The sequence below is a fragment of the Balaenoptera ricei genome, chromosome 10, assembly GCF_028023285.1.
Source record: "Balaenoptera ricei isolate mBalRic1 chromosome 10, mBalRic1.hap2, whole genome shotgun sequence".
In the NCBI taxonomy this organism is placed as follows: Eukaryota; Metazoa; Chordata; class Mammalia; order Artiodactyla; family Balaenopteridae; genus Balaenoptera; species Balaenoptera ricei.
In genome coordinates, this window is record NC_082648.1 from 4,446,716 (window position 1) to 4,461,937 (window position 15,222).

At 38.9% G+C, this 15,222-nt stretch overlaps 1 protein-coding gene across 3 annotated transcripts in view; it reads left to right on the forward strand.

Moving 5' to 3' along the window:
* Positions 1-15,222, forward strand: part of RAD51AP1 (RAD51 associated protein 1) — a 37,111-nt gene that overhangs the window by 1,722 nt on the left and 20,167 nt on the right. For all 3 annotated transcript variants that reach the window (XM_059934419.1, XM_059934418.1, XM_059934420.1), the window contains exons 2-6: positions 6,617-6,666; positions 8,463-8,604; positions 11,458-11,567; positions 13,544-13,630; positions 14,134-14,283. In XM_059934419.1, the coding sequence (XP_059790402.1) occupies positions 6,617-6,666; positions 8,463-8,604; positions 11,458-11,567; positions 13,544-13,630; positions 14,134-14,283 (539 nt within the window). The remainder of the gene's footprint in view (positions 1-6,616; positions 6,667-8,462; positions 8,605-11,457; positions 11,568-13,543; positions 13,631-14,133; positions 14,284-15,222) is intronic.

Genomic DNA, 15,222 nt, shown 5'->3' on the forward strand with positions numbered 1-15,222 from the left:
TGGCAGAAAATAAAAATGAAAACTGGAGTTTCATTTAGTGCAGGGGAAGGAGGAAGTAAATTATTTTATTCACTTTGAATATCACTTTCTTCTGTTGCCTTCTAAAGTTGTGTAAAGATTTGTTTTCAGGTGTCAAGTACAAAGACACTCACCATGTTTTAAATGTCCATTGCATAATGAACATTATTTAATATTGTGGGAGATAAAAGAAAATGGCTTTCAGTGTCAAGAAGTTTATAATCTAATAGGGAAGACAGAATGCATGTATAAAACAAAAGAATACATACAACAGGAACTTCTAAATGCCCAACAGCAATTAAACACTGTAAACTTTGAGTGTTAATTATATTGATTATTCTTACTTTATGTGTTATCTAAATTAACTTTCTTCCTTATCAGGTATATCCAGTATAGTTATACCTTTTTCAGCTAATGCTAAATCCATGTGGTAAAATGTGAATCATGTTTTTAATTTATATATATATATATATATTCTTTTACTGCTCATTTCCCTACATCTTTTTTTTTGAATTTTTGAATTTTATTTTATTTTTTTATACAGCAGATTCTTATTAGTCATGCATTTTATACACATCAGTGTATACATGTCAATCCCAATCTCCCAGTTCATCCCACCCCCCCGCCACTTTACCCCCCTTGGTGTCCATACGTTTGTTCTCTATGTCTGTGTCTCAATTTCTGCCCTGCAAACCGGTTCATCTGTACCATTTTTCTAGGTTCCACATATATGCATAATATACAATATTTGTTTTTCTCTTTCTGACTTACTTCACTGTGTATGACAGTCTCTAGATCCATCCACGTCTCAACAAATGACCCAATTTCATTCCTTTTTATGGCTGAGTAATATTCCATTGTATACATGTGCCACATCTTCTTTATCCATTCGTCTGTCGATGGGCATTTAGGTTGCTTCCATGACCTGGCTATTGTAAATAGTGCTACAATGAACACTGGGGTGCATGTGTCTTTTTGAATTATGGTTTTCTCTGGGTATATGCCCAGTAGTGGAATTGCTGGATCATATGGTAATTCTATTTTTAGTTTTTTAAGCAACCTCCATACTGTTCTCCATAGTAGCTGTATCAATTTACATTCCCACCAACAGTGCAAGAGGGTTCCCTTTCCTCCACACCCTCTCCAGCATTTGTTGTTTGTAGATTTTCTGATGATGCCCATTCTAACTGGTGTGAGGTGATACCTCATTGTAGTTTTGATTTGCATTTCTCTAATAATTAGTGATGTTGATCAGCTTTTCATGTGCTTCTTGGCCATCTGTATGTCTTCTTTGGAGAAAAGTCTATATAGGTCTGCCCATTTCTGGATTGGGTTGTTTGTTTTTTTAATATTGAGCTGCATGAGCTGTTTATATATTTTGGAGATTAATCGTTTGTCCGTTGATTCGTTTGCAAATATTTTCTCCCATTCTGAGGGTTGTCTTTTCGTCTTGTTTATGGTTTCCTTTGCTGTGCAAAAGCTTTGAAGTTTCATTAGGTCCCATTTGTTTATTTTTGTTTTTATTTCCATTACTCTAGGAGGTGGATCAAAAAAGATCTTGCTGTGATTTATGTCAAAGAATGTTCTTCCTATGTTTTCCTCTAAGAGTTTTATAGTGTCCGGTCTTACATTTAGGTCTTTAATCCATTTTGAGTTTATTTTTGTGTATGGTGTTAGGGAGTGTTCCAATTTCATTCTTTAACATGTAGCTGTCCAGTTTTCCCAGCACCACTTATTGAAGAGACTGTCTTTTCTCCATTGTATACCCTTTGTCATAGATTAATTGACCATAGGTGTGTGGGTTTATCTCTGGGCTTTGTATCTAGTTCCATTGATCTGTGTTTCTGTTTTTGTGCCAGTTCCATGTTGTCTTGATTACTGTAGCTTTGTAGTATAGTCTGAGGTGAGGGAGTCTGATTCCTCCAGCTCCGTTTTTTTCCCTAAGACTGCTTTGGCTATTCAGGGTCTTTTGTGTCTCCATACAAATTTTAAGATATTTTGTTCTAGTTCTGTAAAAAATGCCATTGGTAATTTTATAGGGATTGCATTGAATCTGTAGATTGCTTTGGGTAGTATAGTCATTTTCACAATATTGATTCTTCCAATCCAAGAACATGGTATAACTCTCCATCTGCTGGTATCATCTTTAATTTCTTTCATCAGTGTCTTATAGTTTTCTGCATGCAGGTGTTTTGTCTCCCTAGGTAGGTTTATTCCTAGGCATTTTATTCTTTTTGTTGCAGTGGTAAATGGGAGTGTTTCCTTAATTTCTCTTTCAGATTTTTCATCATTAGTTTAGAGGAATGCAAGAGATTTCTGTGCATTAATTTTGTATCCTGCAACTTTACCAAATTCATTGATTAGCTCTAGTAGTTTTCTGGTGACATCTTTAGGATTCTCTATGTATAGTATCATGTCATCTGCAAACAGTGACAGTTTTACTTCTTTTCCAATTTGTATTCCTTTTATTTCTTTTTCTTCTCTGATTGCCGTGGCTAGAACTTCCAAAACTATGTTGAATACTATGTTGAATAATAGTGGTGAGAGTGGACATCCTTGTCTTGTTCCTGATCTTAGAGGAAATGCTTTCAGTTTTTCACCATTGAGAATGATGTTTGCTGTGGGTTTATCGTATATGGCCTTTATTGTGTTCAGTTACGTTCCCTCTATGCCCATTTTCTGGAGAGTTTTTATCATAAACGGGTATTGAATTTTGTCAAAAGATTTTTCTGCATCTATTGCGATGATCATATGGTTTTTATTCTTCAATTTGTTAATATGGTGTATCACATTGATTGATTTGTGTATATTGAAGAATCCTTGCATCCCTGAGATAAATCCCACTTGATCATGGTGTATGATCCTTTTAATGTGTTGGATTCTGTTTGCTAGTATTTTGTTGAGGATTTTTACATCTATATTCATCAGTGATATTGGTCTGTCATTTTCTTTTTTTGTCGTGTTTTTGTCTGGTTTTGGTATCAGGGTGATGGTGGCCTCATAGAATGAGTTTGGGAGTGTTCCTTCCTCTGCAATTTTATGGAAGAGTTTGAGAAGGATGGGTGTTATCTCTTCTCTAAATGTTTGATAGAATTCACTTGTGAAGCCATCTGGTCCTGGACTTTTGTTTGTTGGAAGATTTTTAATTACAGTTTCAATCTCATTACTTGTGATTGGTCTCTTCATATTTTCTATTTCTTGCTGGTTCAGTCTTGGAAGGTTATACCTTTCTAAGAATTTGCCCATTTCTTCCAACTTGTCCATTTTATTGGCATAGAGTTGCTTGTAGTAGTCTGTTAGGATGCTTTGTATGTCTGCGGTGTATGTTGTAACTTCTCCTTTTTCATTTCTAATTTTATTGATTTGAGTCCTCTCCCTCTTTTTCTTGATGAGTTTGGCTAATGGCTATCAATTTTGTTTATCTTCTCAAAGAACCAGCTTTTAGTTTTATTGATCTTTGCTGTAGTTTTCTTTGTTTCTATTTCATTTATTTCTGCTCTGATCTTTATGATTTCTTTCCTTCTCCTAACTTTGGGCTTTGTTTGTTCTTCTTTCTCTAGTTCCTTTAGGTGTAAGGTTAGATAGTTTACTTGAGATTTTTCTTGTTTCTTGAGGTAGGCTTGTATAGCTATAAACTTCCCTCTTAGAACTGCTTTTGCTGCATCCCATAGGTTTTGGTTCGTCGTGTTTTCATTGTCATTTGTCTCTAAGTATTTTTTGATTTCCTCTTTGATTTCTTCAGTGATCGCTTGGTTATTTAGTAACGTATTGTTTAGCCTCCATGTGTTTGTGTTTTTTACGGTTTTCTTTTTCACTGTAATTCTTGGTTATTTAGTAATGTATTGTTTAACCTCCATGTGTTTGTGTTTTTTACGGTTTTTTTTTTCACTGTAATTCATTTCTAATCTCATAGCGTTGTGGTCAGAAAAGATGCTTCATATGATTTCAATTTTCTTAAATTTACTGAGGCTTGATTTGTGACCCAAGATGTGATCTAACCTGGAGAATGTTCCATGCGCACTTGAGTAGAAAGTGTAGTCTGCTGTTTTTGGATGGAATGTCCTATAAATATCAATTAAATCTATCTGGTCTATTGTGTCATTTAAAGCTTCTGTTTCCTTATTTATTTTCATTTTGGTTAATCTGTCCATTGGTGTAAGTGAGGTGTTAAAGTCCCCCACTATTATTGTGTTACTGTCAATTTCCTCTTTTATAGCTGTTAGCAGTTGCCTTATGTATTCAGGTGCTCCTATGTTGGGTGCATATATATTTATAATTGTTAAATCTTTTTGGATTGATCCCTTGATCATTATGTAGTGTCCTTCCTCGTCTCTTGTAACTTTCTTTATTTTGAAATCTATTTTATCTGATATGAGTATTGCTACTCCAGCTTTCTTTTGATTTCCATTTACATGGAATACCTTTTTCCATCCCCTTACTTCCAGTCTGTATGTGTCCCTAGGTCTGAAGTGGGTCTCTTGTAGACAGCATATAGATGGGTCTTGTTTTTGTATCCATTCAGCAAGCCTGTGTCTTTTGGTTGGAGCATTTAATCCATTCACGTTTAAGGTAATTATCAATATGTATGTTCCTATGACCATTTTCTTAATTGTTTTGGGTTTGTTTTTGTAGGTCCTTTTCTCCTCTTGTGTTTCCCACTTAGAGAAGTTCCTTCAGCATTTGTTGTAGAGCTGGTTTGATGGTGCTGAATTCTCTTAGCTTTTGCTTGTCTCTAAAGCTTTTGATTTCTCCATCGAATCTGAATGAGATCCTTGCCGGGTAGAGTAATCTTGGTTGTAGGTTCTTCCCTTTCATCACTTTAAGTATATCATGCCACTCCCTTCTGGCTAGTAGAGTTTCTGCTGAGAAATCAACTGTTAACCTTATGGGAGTTCCCTTGTATGTTATTTGTCGTTTTTCCCTTGCTGCTTTCAATGATTTTTCTTTGTCTTTAATTTTTGCCAATTTGATTACTATGTGTCTCGGCATGTTTCTCCTTGGGTTTATCCTGTATGGGACTCTCTGTGCTTCCTGGACTTCGGTGGCTATTTCCTTTCCCATGTTAGGGAAGTTTTCGACTATAGTCTCCTCAAATATTTTCTCAGGTCCTTTCTCTCTCTCTTCTCCTTCTGGGATCCCTATAATGCGAATGTTGTTGCGTTTAATGTTGTCCCAGAGGTCTCTTAGGCTGTCTTCATTTGTTTTCATTCTTTTTTCTTTGTTCTTTTCCGCAGCAGTGAATTCCACCATTCTGTCTTCCAGGTCACTTATACATTCTTCTGCCTCAGTTATTCTGCTATTGATTCCTTCTAGTGTAGTTTTCATTTCAGTTATTGTATTGTTCATCTCTGTTTGTTTGTTCTTTAATTCTTCTAGGTCTTTGTTAAACGTTTCTTGAATCTTCTCGATCTTTGCCTCCATTGTTTTTCCGAGGTCCTGGATCATCTTCACTATCATTATTCTGAATTCTTTTTCTGGAAGGTTGCCTATCTCCATTTAGTTGTTTTTCTGGGGTTTTATCTTGTTCCTTCATCTGGTACATAGCCCTCTGCCTTTTCATCTTGTCTATCTTTCTGTGAATGTGGTTTTTGTTCCACAGGCTGCAGGATTGTAGTTATTCTTGCTTCTGCTGTCTGCTCTCTGGTGGATGAGGCTATCTAAGAGGCTTGTGCAAGTTTCCCGATGGGAGGGACTGGTAGTGGGTAGAGCTGGCTGTTGCTCTGGTGGGCAGAGCTCATTAAAACTTTAATCCACTTGTCTGCTAATGGTTGGGGCTGGGTTCCCTCCCTGTTGGTTGTTTGGCCTGAGGCAACCCAACACTGGAGCCTATCCGGGCTCTTTGTTGGGGCTAATGGCGGACTCTGGGAGGGCTCACGCCAAGGAGTACTCCCCAGAACTTCTGCTGCCAGTGTCCTTGTCCTCACAGTGAGACACAGCCACCCCCTGCCTGTGCAGGAGACCCTCCAACACTAGCAGGTAGGTCTGGTTCAGTCTCCCCTGGGGTCACTGCTCCTTCCCCTGGGTCCCGATGTGCACACTACTTTGTGTGTGCCCTCCAAGAGTGGAGTCTCTGTTTCCCCCAGTCCTGTCAGAGTCCTGCATTCAAATCCTGCTAACCTTCAAAGTCTGATTCTCTGGGAATTTCTCCTCCCATTGGCGAACCTCCAGGTTGGGAAGCCTGACGTGGGGCTCAGAACCTCCACTCTTCACTCCAGTGGGTGGACTTCTATGGTGTAAGTGTTCTCCAGTTTGTGAGTCACCCACCCAGCGGTTATGGGATTTGATTTTATTGTGATTGCGCCCCTCCTGCCGTCTCATTGTGGCTTCTCCTTTGTCTTTGGATGTGGGGTATCTTTTTTGGTGAGTTCCAGTGTCTTCCTGTCAATGATTGTTCAGCAGTTAGTTGTGATTCCGGTGTTCTCGCAAGACGGAGTGAGAGCACCTCCTTCTACTCTGCCATCTTGGTTCAGGGCCTTAATTTATATATTCTTAAGGGAATGCAAACATATTTTTATTTACTCAAGACTATTAATGGCCTTAAAGAATGGAGGTGGGAAATTGACATTTGTGTAAATGAAAATTTCTCTCTTGGTTACAGGCACAAGAAGCCAGTCAACTACTCCCAGTTTGAGGAATCTGATAGTGATGGTAAGTAGAGCTTCTTATGTCTTCCTTAAAGATTTGGAAATTTATTTCCTCACAGTTTATAGGATATGTGTGTGTGTGTGTGTGTGTGTGTGTGTGTGTGTGTGTATGGCTAAAATATGGTTAGTACCAATTGCATATGAGGTAGGCCTGGAAAAATTATATTCTAAGCACTTAGGATACTTGTGTTGATAACTACCCTGACAAGAATTATTGGCATAAATCATAACCAAATAGGGCCAGGTAAAATGGCTTTTTAGATCTAAACTCTGTGAGGTCCATGTTTCTCACTGTGGGATTTGTGCCCTTTTATCCCTTCCCCTAAGAAGAACACACTGTCTTTCTGAGACACAAATGTGTTACAGAATATAATGTGAAATCCCCATTAATTGTACAATAAAACAAGACCTTGAAGAAAGCTCAGATATAAGCTTTACCCTATTGTGTTATATATATATATATATATATTTGCATATCTCTGCTATTAAGAGAATTTTGGTCAAAAAGTTTGAGAAACATTGTTAGATTACATTATACTTAAAAGTAAGTTTTGTGTTTCTTTCTTAGACCCCTGGAGTTTTCTGCAGGTCAGATATTTAGTAATTCCTCAGTTTGAAGGAATCTGTTTTTCACCTTGAGTCCAGTCTTACGTGTGTCTAAGACTTGGGAGAAAAGAACATAGGGTATAACTTCTAGCTTTTTATTATTGTCATCAATCTGTCACTAAATCATTATAAATTGCTGGTTGTATTCTGGAGACTGTGGCATGGGGGTGGGGCGAGTCACAAATTATTATATTCCTACGTGGGGAAGCATAAAAGAGACAACATGTATTAATAAATGAGAAAGTGTGTGATTCAGACTACATGCACATGAAGGTATGCATACATGTGTCATGTATGAGTTAGAATGCTAGAGCAGCAGTCTTAGCTTGAGTGTCAACAGAAGAACTACCTCACTTCTGAGGATTGGTAGGACAGAAAACTCTGGGAGAACAGAATGGGCTGGAAAAGAGCATCCATTTGCCAAAAATCATTTTCTTCCACTTTCAATATGATAAAATTATGAAGGGAATTTTAATAATTTTTCTAATGGTTTTACAGATTTTTAATTAATTGTTCTTTTCTTTGCCACTTACATATACTAGCTTAGTTGCCTTTGCAGCTTTTTGGGGGATTAGTTTTTGATAGATTGATATTTTAAAAAATAAAGGCCACTAAAACGAAGTTGAAAAGCTTGAGTGAGAATAAAGACAAACAGTATACCAACAGTATTTTTTAAACTGTGGAAAGCAAACAATTTGCTTGTCTTTGCTTTTTTTTTTTTTAATTTGTTTATTTATTTTTGGCTGCGCTGGGTCTTTGTTGCTGCGCACAGGCTTTCTCTAGTTGCAGCGAGCTAGAGCTATTCTTCGTTGCCGTGCGCAGGCTTCTCATTGCGGTGGCTTCTCTTGTTGCGGAGCATGGGCTCTAGGCGTGCGGGCTTCAGTAGTTGTGGCATGCGGGCTCAGTAGTTGTGGCTCATGGACTCTAGAGCGCAGGCTCAGTAGTTGTGGTGCACAGGCTTAGTTGCTCTGCGGCATGTGGGATCTTCCTGGACCAGGGCTCGAACCCGAGTCCCCTGCATTGACAGGTGGATTCTCAACCACTGTGCCACCAGGGAAGCCCCAATTTGCTTATCTTTAAAACTTGAACACACATGGTAATGAATCTCAGCTACGAAGAAAGTAATTTTATTTATTTCTTCCTAAGGAAAAGCAATTTCATGTGTTCTTTTATTTTTAATTCACACATGAATAGATGATTTTGTTCCTGCAACCGCACCGTTAAATAAAAAATCCAGAACTACACAAAAGGAGTTAAAACTAGAAAAACCAGAACCTAAACTGAAGAATCTCCAGGAAAAAGACATCCCACTACAAGAGAAAACCCCTAAAAAAAGGTGAGAGGTAAGACATACAGTAAATATGACATTAGATGTGTTAGTTTAAAAGAGAGATAAATTCAAATTCTTGGTCTAAATTAGAATTTGAGCAGCATCATGGATCTTATTTTATTTAGTGCATGTAGGAGAACAAGGATGTACCATTAATCCCCTTCTGACTTTCTGAACTTCTTTAAGTTCACAAATGTATGAGGAAATATCCATTTAAGTATTAAGACAATCATAATTACCAAGTTTAGAAGGTATAACTTGCATTTACAAGACCTAGTACCTGTCTCTGAAGTCCTTAGGTCTTACAGGACTACTTTGTTAAAAATCACATTTGTAAGGGCAGTTATAAAATTTAAAACCACGTATCTATAATATATGAGATGACGGATGTTCCCTAAACTTCTGTGGTCATCATTTCATGATGCGTGTAAGTCACATCACTGTGACCCACTGTATTGTACACCTTAAACTTATACAGTGCTGGCTGTCAATTATATCTCAGTAAAACTGGAAGAAACAAATTAAACCATGTATTTTTCTACAGATAAAAAGTATTTTCTCTTTATCTTACTGAGTTTTGTCCAGCAGTGAGCAGGACCTATGGTTTCTAGACTAACCCTGGAGTTCCGTTAGTTTGTACCAAGAGAGAGGGTAAAATGAGGGAAGAAAGCCCCAAGAGGCCCCACACTTGCACTGCGGGGAGGAGGTGGGCAGAGGAGGGATACTGACAAATGGAACGTAGGACGTATGATGCTTTACTGCTACAATAAATGTGAGGAAAGTTAATTAACTTAGAGAGACTTAGCCCATGTCCTTCTCTTTACTTTTTTCTTTTTTGTTTTTGAGCTCCTTGTACTACCTTTAAAATATAGTTAAATAACCATTGAATGGGAGAAAATATTTGCAAATCATAGAACCCATTAGGGACTTGTATCTGGAATATATAGGGAACTCTTGCAGTCCAACAATAAAAAGAATAATGACCCAAGTTAGAAATGGGCAAAGGACTTGAATAGACATTTCTTTAAAGAATATATACAAATGGCCGATAGCACACGAAAAGATGCTCAACATGCTTAGCCATCAGGGAAATACAAATCAAAACCACAATAAGATAACATGTCACGCGCAGAGGGATGGCTGTAAGCACAAGGACAGACAGTAGCAGGTGTTGAGGAGGATGTGGAGAAGTGGAAACCCTCCCACATTGCTGCTGCGAATACAAAACGGTGCAGCCACGTTGGACAACAGAGTAGCACTTCCTCGAAATAAACAGTTATTATATGACCCAGCCTAGGTATATACCCAAGAGAAATAAAAATCTATGCCCACACAAAAACCTGTACATGAATATTTATAGGAGCATTGTTCATAATAGCCAAAAAATGGAAGTAATCCAAATGTTTATCAACTAATGACTGGATAAGTGAAATGTGATATATCCATACAGTGGAATATTATTCAGCAATAAACAGAAATGAAGTACAGGGAGGGGGAAGGGTAAGCTGGGACAAAGTGAGAGAGTGGCGTGGACATATATACACTACCAAACGTAAAATAGATAGCTACTGGGAAGCAGCCGCATAGCACAGGGAGATCAGCTCGGTGCTTTGTGACCACCTAGAGGGGTGGGATAGGGAGGGTGGGAGGGAGGGAGATGCGGGAGGGAAGAGATATGGGAACATATGTATATGTATAACTGATTCACTTTGTTATAGAGCAGAAACTAACACACCATTGTAAAGTAAAGCAATTATACTCCAATAAAGATGTTTAAAAAAAAAAAAAAAAAGAAGTACTGATGTATGCTACAACATGGATGAACCTTGAAAACATTGTAGGGAGCCAAAGAAGCCTGGCACAAAAGGCCACATATTATATGGTTCCAGTAATACGAAATGTCTGGAATAGACAAGTCCATAGAAACAGAAAGTAGATTAGTGGTTGCCAGATGCTGGGGAGGGGGAAACGGGGACTGACTGCTAGTGGGTATGAGGTTTCTTTTTGGGTTGATGAAAGTGTTCTGAAATTACATGGTGGTGATGGTTTCACAGCTCTCTGAATATACTAAAAACTGCTGAATTGTATGCTTCAAAAGGGTGGATTTTATACTGTGCGACTTATATCTCAATAAAATTGTTATTTTAAAAAATAAATCCTTCAAGGTGCGTCTCAGTATTACCTCCTTTACGTAGCCTTTTCTTACCTTCAAACCTTTTCAAACCTTTCTTTGCTTTCTCTTCCTCTTAAACACTATAGCACTCTTGACCACCTTGAACAGGAGACGTGATAATCTGTTTATATAGGGTAATTATTATGGGACTTGTTTTCCTACCTCCTCATTAACTACAGACTTTTTGAGGGCACTTTTAATATCCTGTCTAGTGCAATGCCTCACAGAGTAAGTACTAGTTGAAATATTTGTCAAAGTCCAGATTGGGCGGAACAGATGTAAAAAAAAAAAAAGTAATTTCAATTTAATAAAAGAGCTATAACAGCTGTCTAAAGAGGTGTGGGTGAGGTCAAGGAAGATTTCTAAGTGGAAGTGATGTTTGAGCCACGTCCATTCTCATTTGGGCAGGTGCTTCCCACTTGGACGGAGCTGGTGGTGAGGAAGAGACATCACAATGAAATGGACATTGTCACGTGATGCTCTTATTTCAAATCTGTTCTGCTGGGTCCAACATGACACTTAACATTTCAGGAGGCTTAACGTTAAGGAGCAATTATGATCATGATTATTGTTGAAGAACATCTTTCTGAGGTTGGAAAGAAACTCTTAGTCACTGAGGAAAATCTCAGATTTTTGTTGAGATTGATAGTTTACAAACTCATTATTATTTGTGTGTCTTATTTTAGAATGCCTTTAGATGATAAGCTCTACCAGAGAGACCTAGAAGTCGCACTGGCTTTATCAGTGAAGGAACTTCCAACCGTCACCATTGATGTGGAGGAGTCTCAAGATAAAAGTAACTTTATTTTCGATAATTATCTTTAAAACCTTCTTATTGCTTTTGTAATCATTTCGTTGGATGAGCCTTTACAGAGGGAAGAATGTAGTTCTAAAACTTTGGACTAAAAAAGGAGCAATTTGCAGAGGGTGCCGTTGGATTCAGCTGTTCATTCAGTTGCATAAATCTCATCCACACATAAATACCTCTCTGCCTAACACTCAGGTTCAAGTGGAGGACGTGGCCTGTGACCCTGCACGTCCAAAGTTCATCTTTATATGCAGTGAAAATTTAATTTCATGATCAAATACACTGACCTGTACATCCGAACAATCCACCTTCTTCCTCTCCAAATTCAGATTAGTTAAACATAATCTAATGGTGGTAATTTTTATTATTTACAGAGGCTAAAGGTACTAATTTGGTTAGCAAGCTCAGTAGACTTGATAGATTTATGACTGCTGGCTTTATCTGTGGACTTTTCTCTGTGGATTTTTCTGGCAATTGGTCAGCAGATGGCAATATTGATATTCTGGAGAAGCAGAAATCATTATTCCCGGAAAAGACATTCAAATTGCTCAGTTGCTTTTTGGATTAAACTGCTTTGGCCTAACTTCTTTTATCTTGGAGGATATTTTTAGCCCATTTGCTTATTTAGGGGTATAGATGTTTAAGTCAGTAGTGCCTCCTGTTTGAAAATAAGTGAGATAGTGTTGATTAGGGGGCCCTTTTAGTAATCAGGAGTCAAAGAAACTGAAAAAGAGAATTGTCATGTATCTAAATCCGAGAAAATGAAAATCTCTTTCCTGTAAAAGATCGTGACATTGTATAGCGAGGTTTCCTTGTACCACTTCTCCGAGAGTAATAGTACCAATCATCATGTCTTAAAGTTCTCTTAAAATACTCTAGATCATTTTAAAGTTGTGATAATGATTGAAGAGTCTTTACATTAGTAAAAGCACAGATCTGCCTACACAGAAATGATAGTTAATGTTTGTCCACTGTTTCCTTTGTGCTGGGCACCACAATAAGCAATTTCCACATTCAGTCAACATTTAATTCCCCACAATAGCCTCATTTAATCCCCACACTGTTTTTTTTTGGTTTTTGGTTTTTGGTTTTTTTTTGGCTGCATTGGGTCTTCGTTGCTGTGCACGGGCTTTCTCTAGTTGCAGCGCGCGGGGGCTGCTCTTCCTTGCAGTGCACGGGCTTCTCACTGCAGTGGCTTCTCTTGTTGCGGAGCACGGGTTCTAGGCACATGGGCTTCAGTAGTTGTGGCGCACGGGCTCAGTAGTTGTGGCTCGCGGGCTCTAGAGCACAGGCTCAGTAGCTGTGGTGCACGGGCTTCGTTGCTCCGCGGCATGTGGGATCTTCCCAGACCAGGGCTCGAACTCATGTCCCCTGCATTGGCAGGTGGATTCTCAATCACTGCGCCACCAGGGAAGCCCCCCAGACTGTTTTTATCTCCACATTATAGATGAGGAAATTAAGTCTTGTAGAGGATAAGCAACTTTCCCCTGGTATATTGCCGATTTAAGAGCCTGAATTTGAACTTAAGTCTGATTAAAGTTTGTGTGATTTCAGAGCCAAAACTTCTAACCATATGTTAGCCTCGCCAAGTAAAGTCACTGTGCTAGTTGGAGCCTGGATCAGCAGTCCCCAACCTTTTTGGTACCAGGGACCGGTTTTGTGGAAAGCAGTTTTTCCACGGTGGGGAAGGGGGGAGAATGGTTCAGGCAGTAATGCGAGCGAGCGATGGGCAGGGATAGGGAGCAGCTGTAAATACAGATGAAGCTTCACTCACTCGCCGCTCCCCTCCTGCTGTGCGGCCCACTTCCTAACAGGCTGCGGAGCGGTACCAGTCCCCGGCCCAGGGGTTGGGGACCCCTGGTCTGGATCATTTATCTGTATCTAAATGGTATTAGATTTTAGCCCTTATCTTCCTATTTCTAGACATTGGTTGATTAGGGTGCTTTCTTCTTCCTTATATTTAGACATCGACAAACATGGCAATAGTGAAACAGAAGCAATGAGTAAGTCTCCTCATATCTCCAATTGCAGTGTAGCCAGTGATTATTTAGGTAAGTTTTTGATATTAATAATATTTTTTCCATCGACATTTTCTAACTCTTATTTAAATTCCTGAAACTGTAACTAGAACCAAGGTCTTCACATTTGTGAAGGTTCTCTTCACCCCTTCTCCTTTGTTTCTTTCTGTTTTAGTTTTCCTCTCTTTTAACTGCAGACCCAGTTTCTTCCCTGGTGGCGGGTCACGACTACCCATGGCTTCTAGTTGACATCAGTTGAACACTGAAGAAAGGGGCTCTATCTTCCCAGCTCCAGTTTGAAAATTCTTGGGGAAAGACTCTTTCAGTGTGGGCCTTGGACTTTTGCTTAACTCGGACTGTTGCCAGGAGACTGATGTATTATGACTGACCCAGATTGGGCTGTGTGGTCTGTTACTAGAAGCACAGGAAGGACAAAGCTGGGCAAATAAAAAGAGCAGGTGTCATAGAAGTCTACTCCACAGTTCTTTAAATGTGACCTGGCACAAAAAGTTTCGTTGATTTTTTTTATCCTGAAGATCTGGATAAGATCACTGAGGAGGAGGATTCCCAGGGTTCTCAGCGGAGAAGAAAAGCAGCATCCCAAGCCGTGGTCCAGCAGAGGAAGATTCTTTTGGAAAACAGTGACGGCGACGGTGCTGATGATTCCGAACCAGACTTTGCAACTGGTAGGTTATGTCCTAACTCAAAATTAACCCTATGGAGAGTCAGTAGAAAGTTCTTGGAGACCGTTAACGTATGCAAAGCACTGCTAAACGTTTGGTGTGTGCAAACTTGAGGAATACACAGGACAGTTCAATTCAGCTATGGCATTTGGGGGAAAAGCTTTATCTGGAGGTGACCTTTAAGCCGTGCCTTGAAAAATGAGTAGCATTTAGGGGTGAAATAGCACTTCTGACTGATAGAAGGGCATAAACAAGAGAACAGGCAAGTGCACATACAAGAGCTCAGTGACGCTGGACGTGTCTCAAAAAATTAAAAATAGAACCACCTCATGATCCAGCAGTTCCACTCCTGAGTATTTATCCAAAGAAAACAAAAACACTAATTAGAAAAGATATCTGCACCCCCATGTTCATTGCAGCATTATTCACAATAGCCAAGATGTGAAAGCAACCTAAGTGCCCGTCAGTAGATGAAGGGATAAAGAGGATGTGGTATATGCGTGTGTCCACACACACACACACAGTGACTGTTACTCAGCCATAGAAAACATGCCATTTGCAGCAATATGGGTGGACCTAGAGATTGTCATACTGAGTGAAGTAAGTCAGACAGAGGAAGACAAAAACTGTATGATTTCACTTATATGTGGAATCTAAAAAACAAAACAAATGATCAAACAACAAAACAGAAACAGTTACAGATACAGAGAACAAACAGGTGGTTGCCTGAGGGGAGGAGGGTGAGGAGAGGAAAGAAATGGTTGAGGGAGATTAAGAGGGACAGACTTCCAGTTGCAAATTAAATGAGTCATGGAATGTACAGTGTGAGGAATATACTCAATAATTATGTAATATCTTTGTGTAGTGACAGATGGTAACTAGCTTATTGTGGTGATCATTTTGAAATGTATAGAAATATCAAATCACCATGTTGTGTACCAG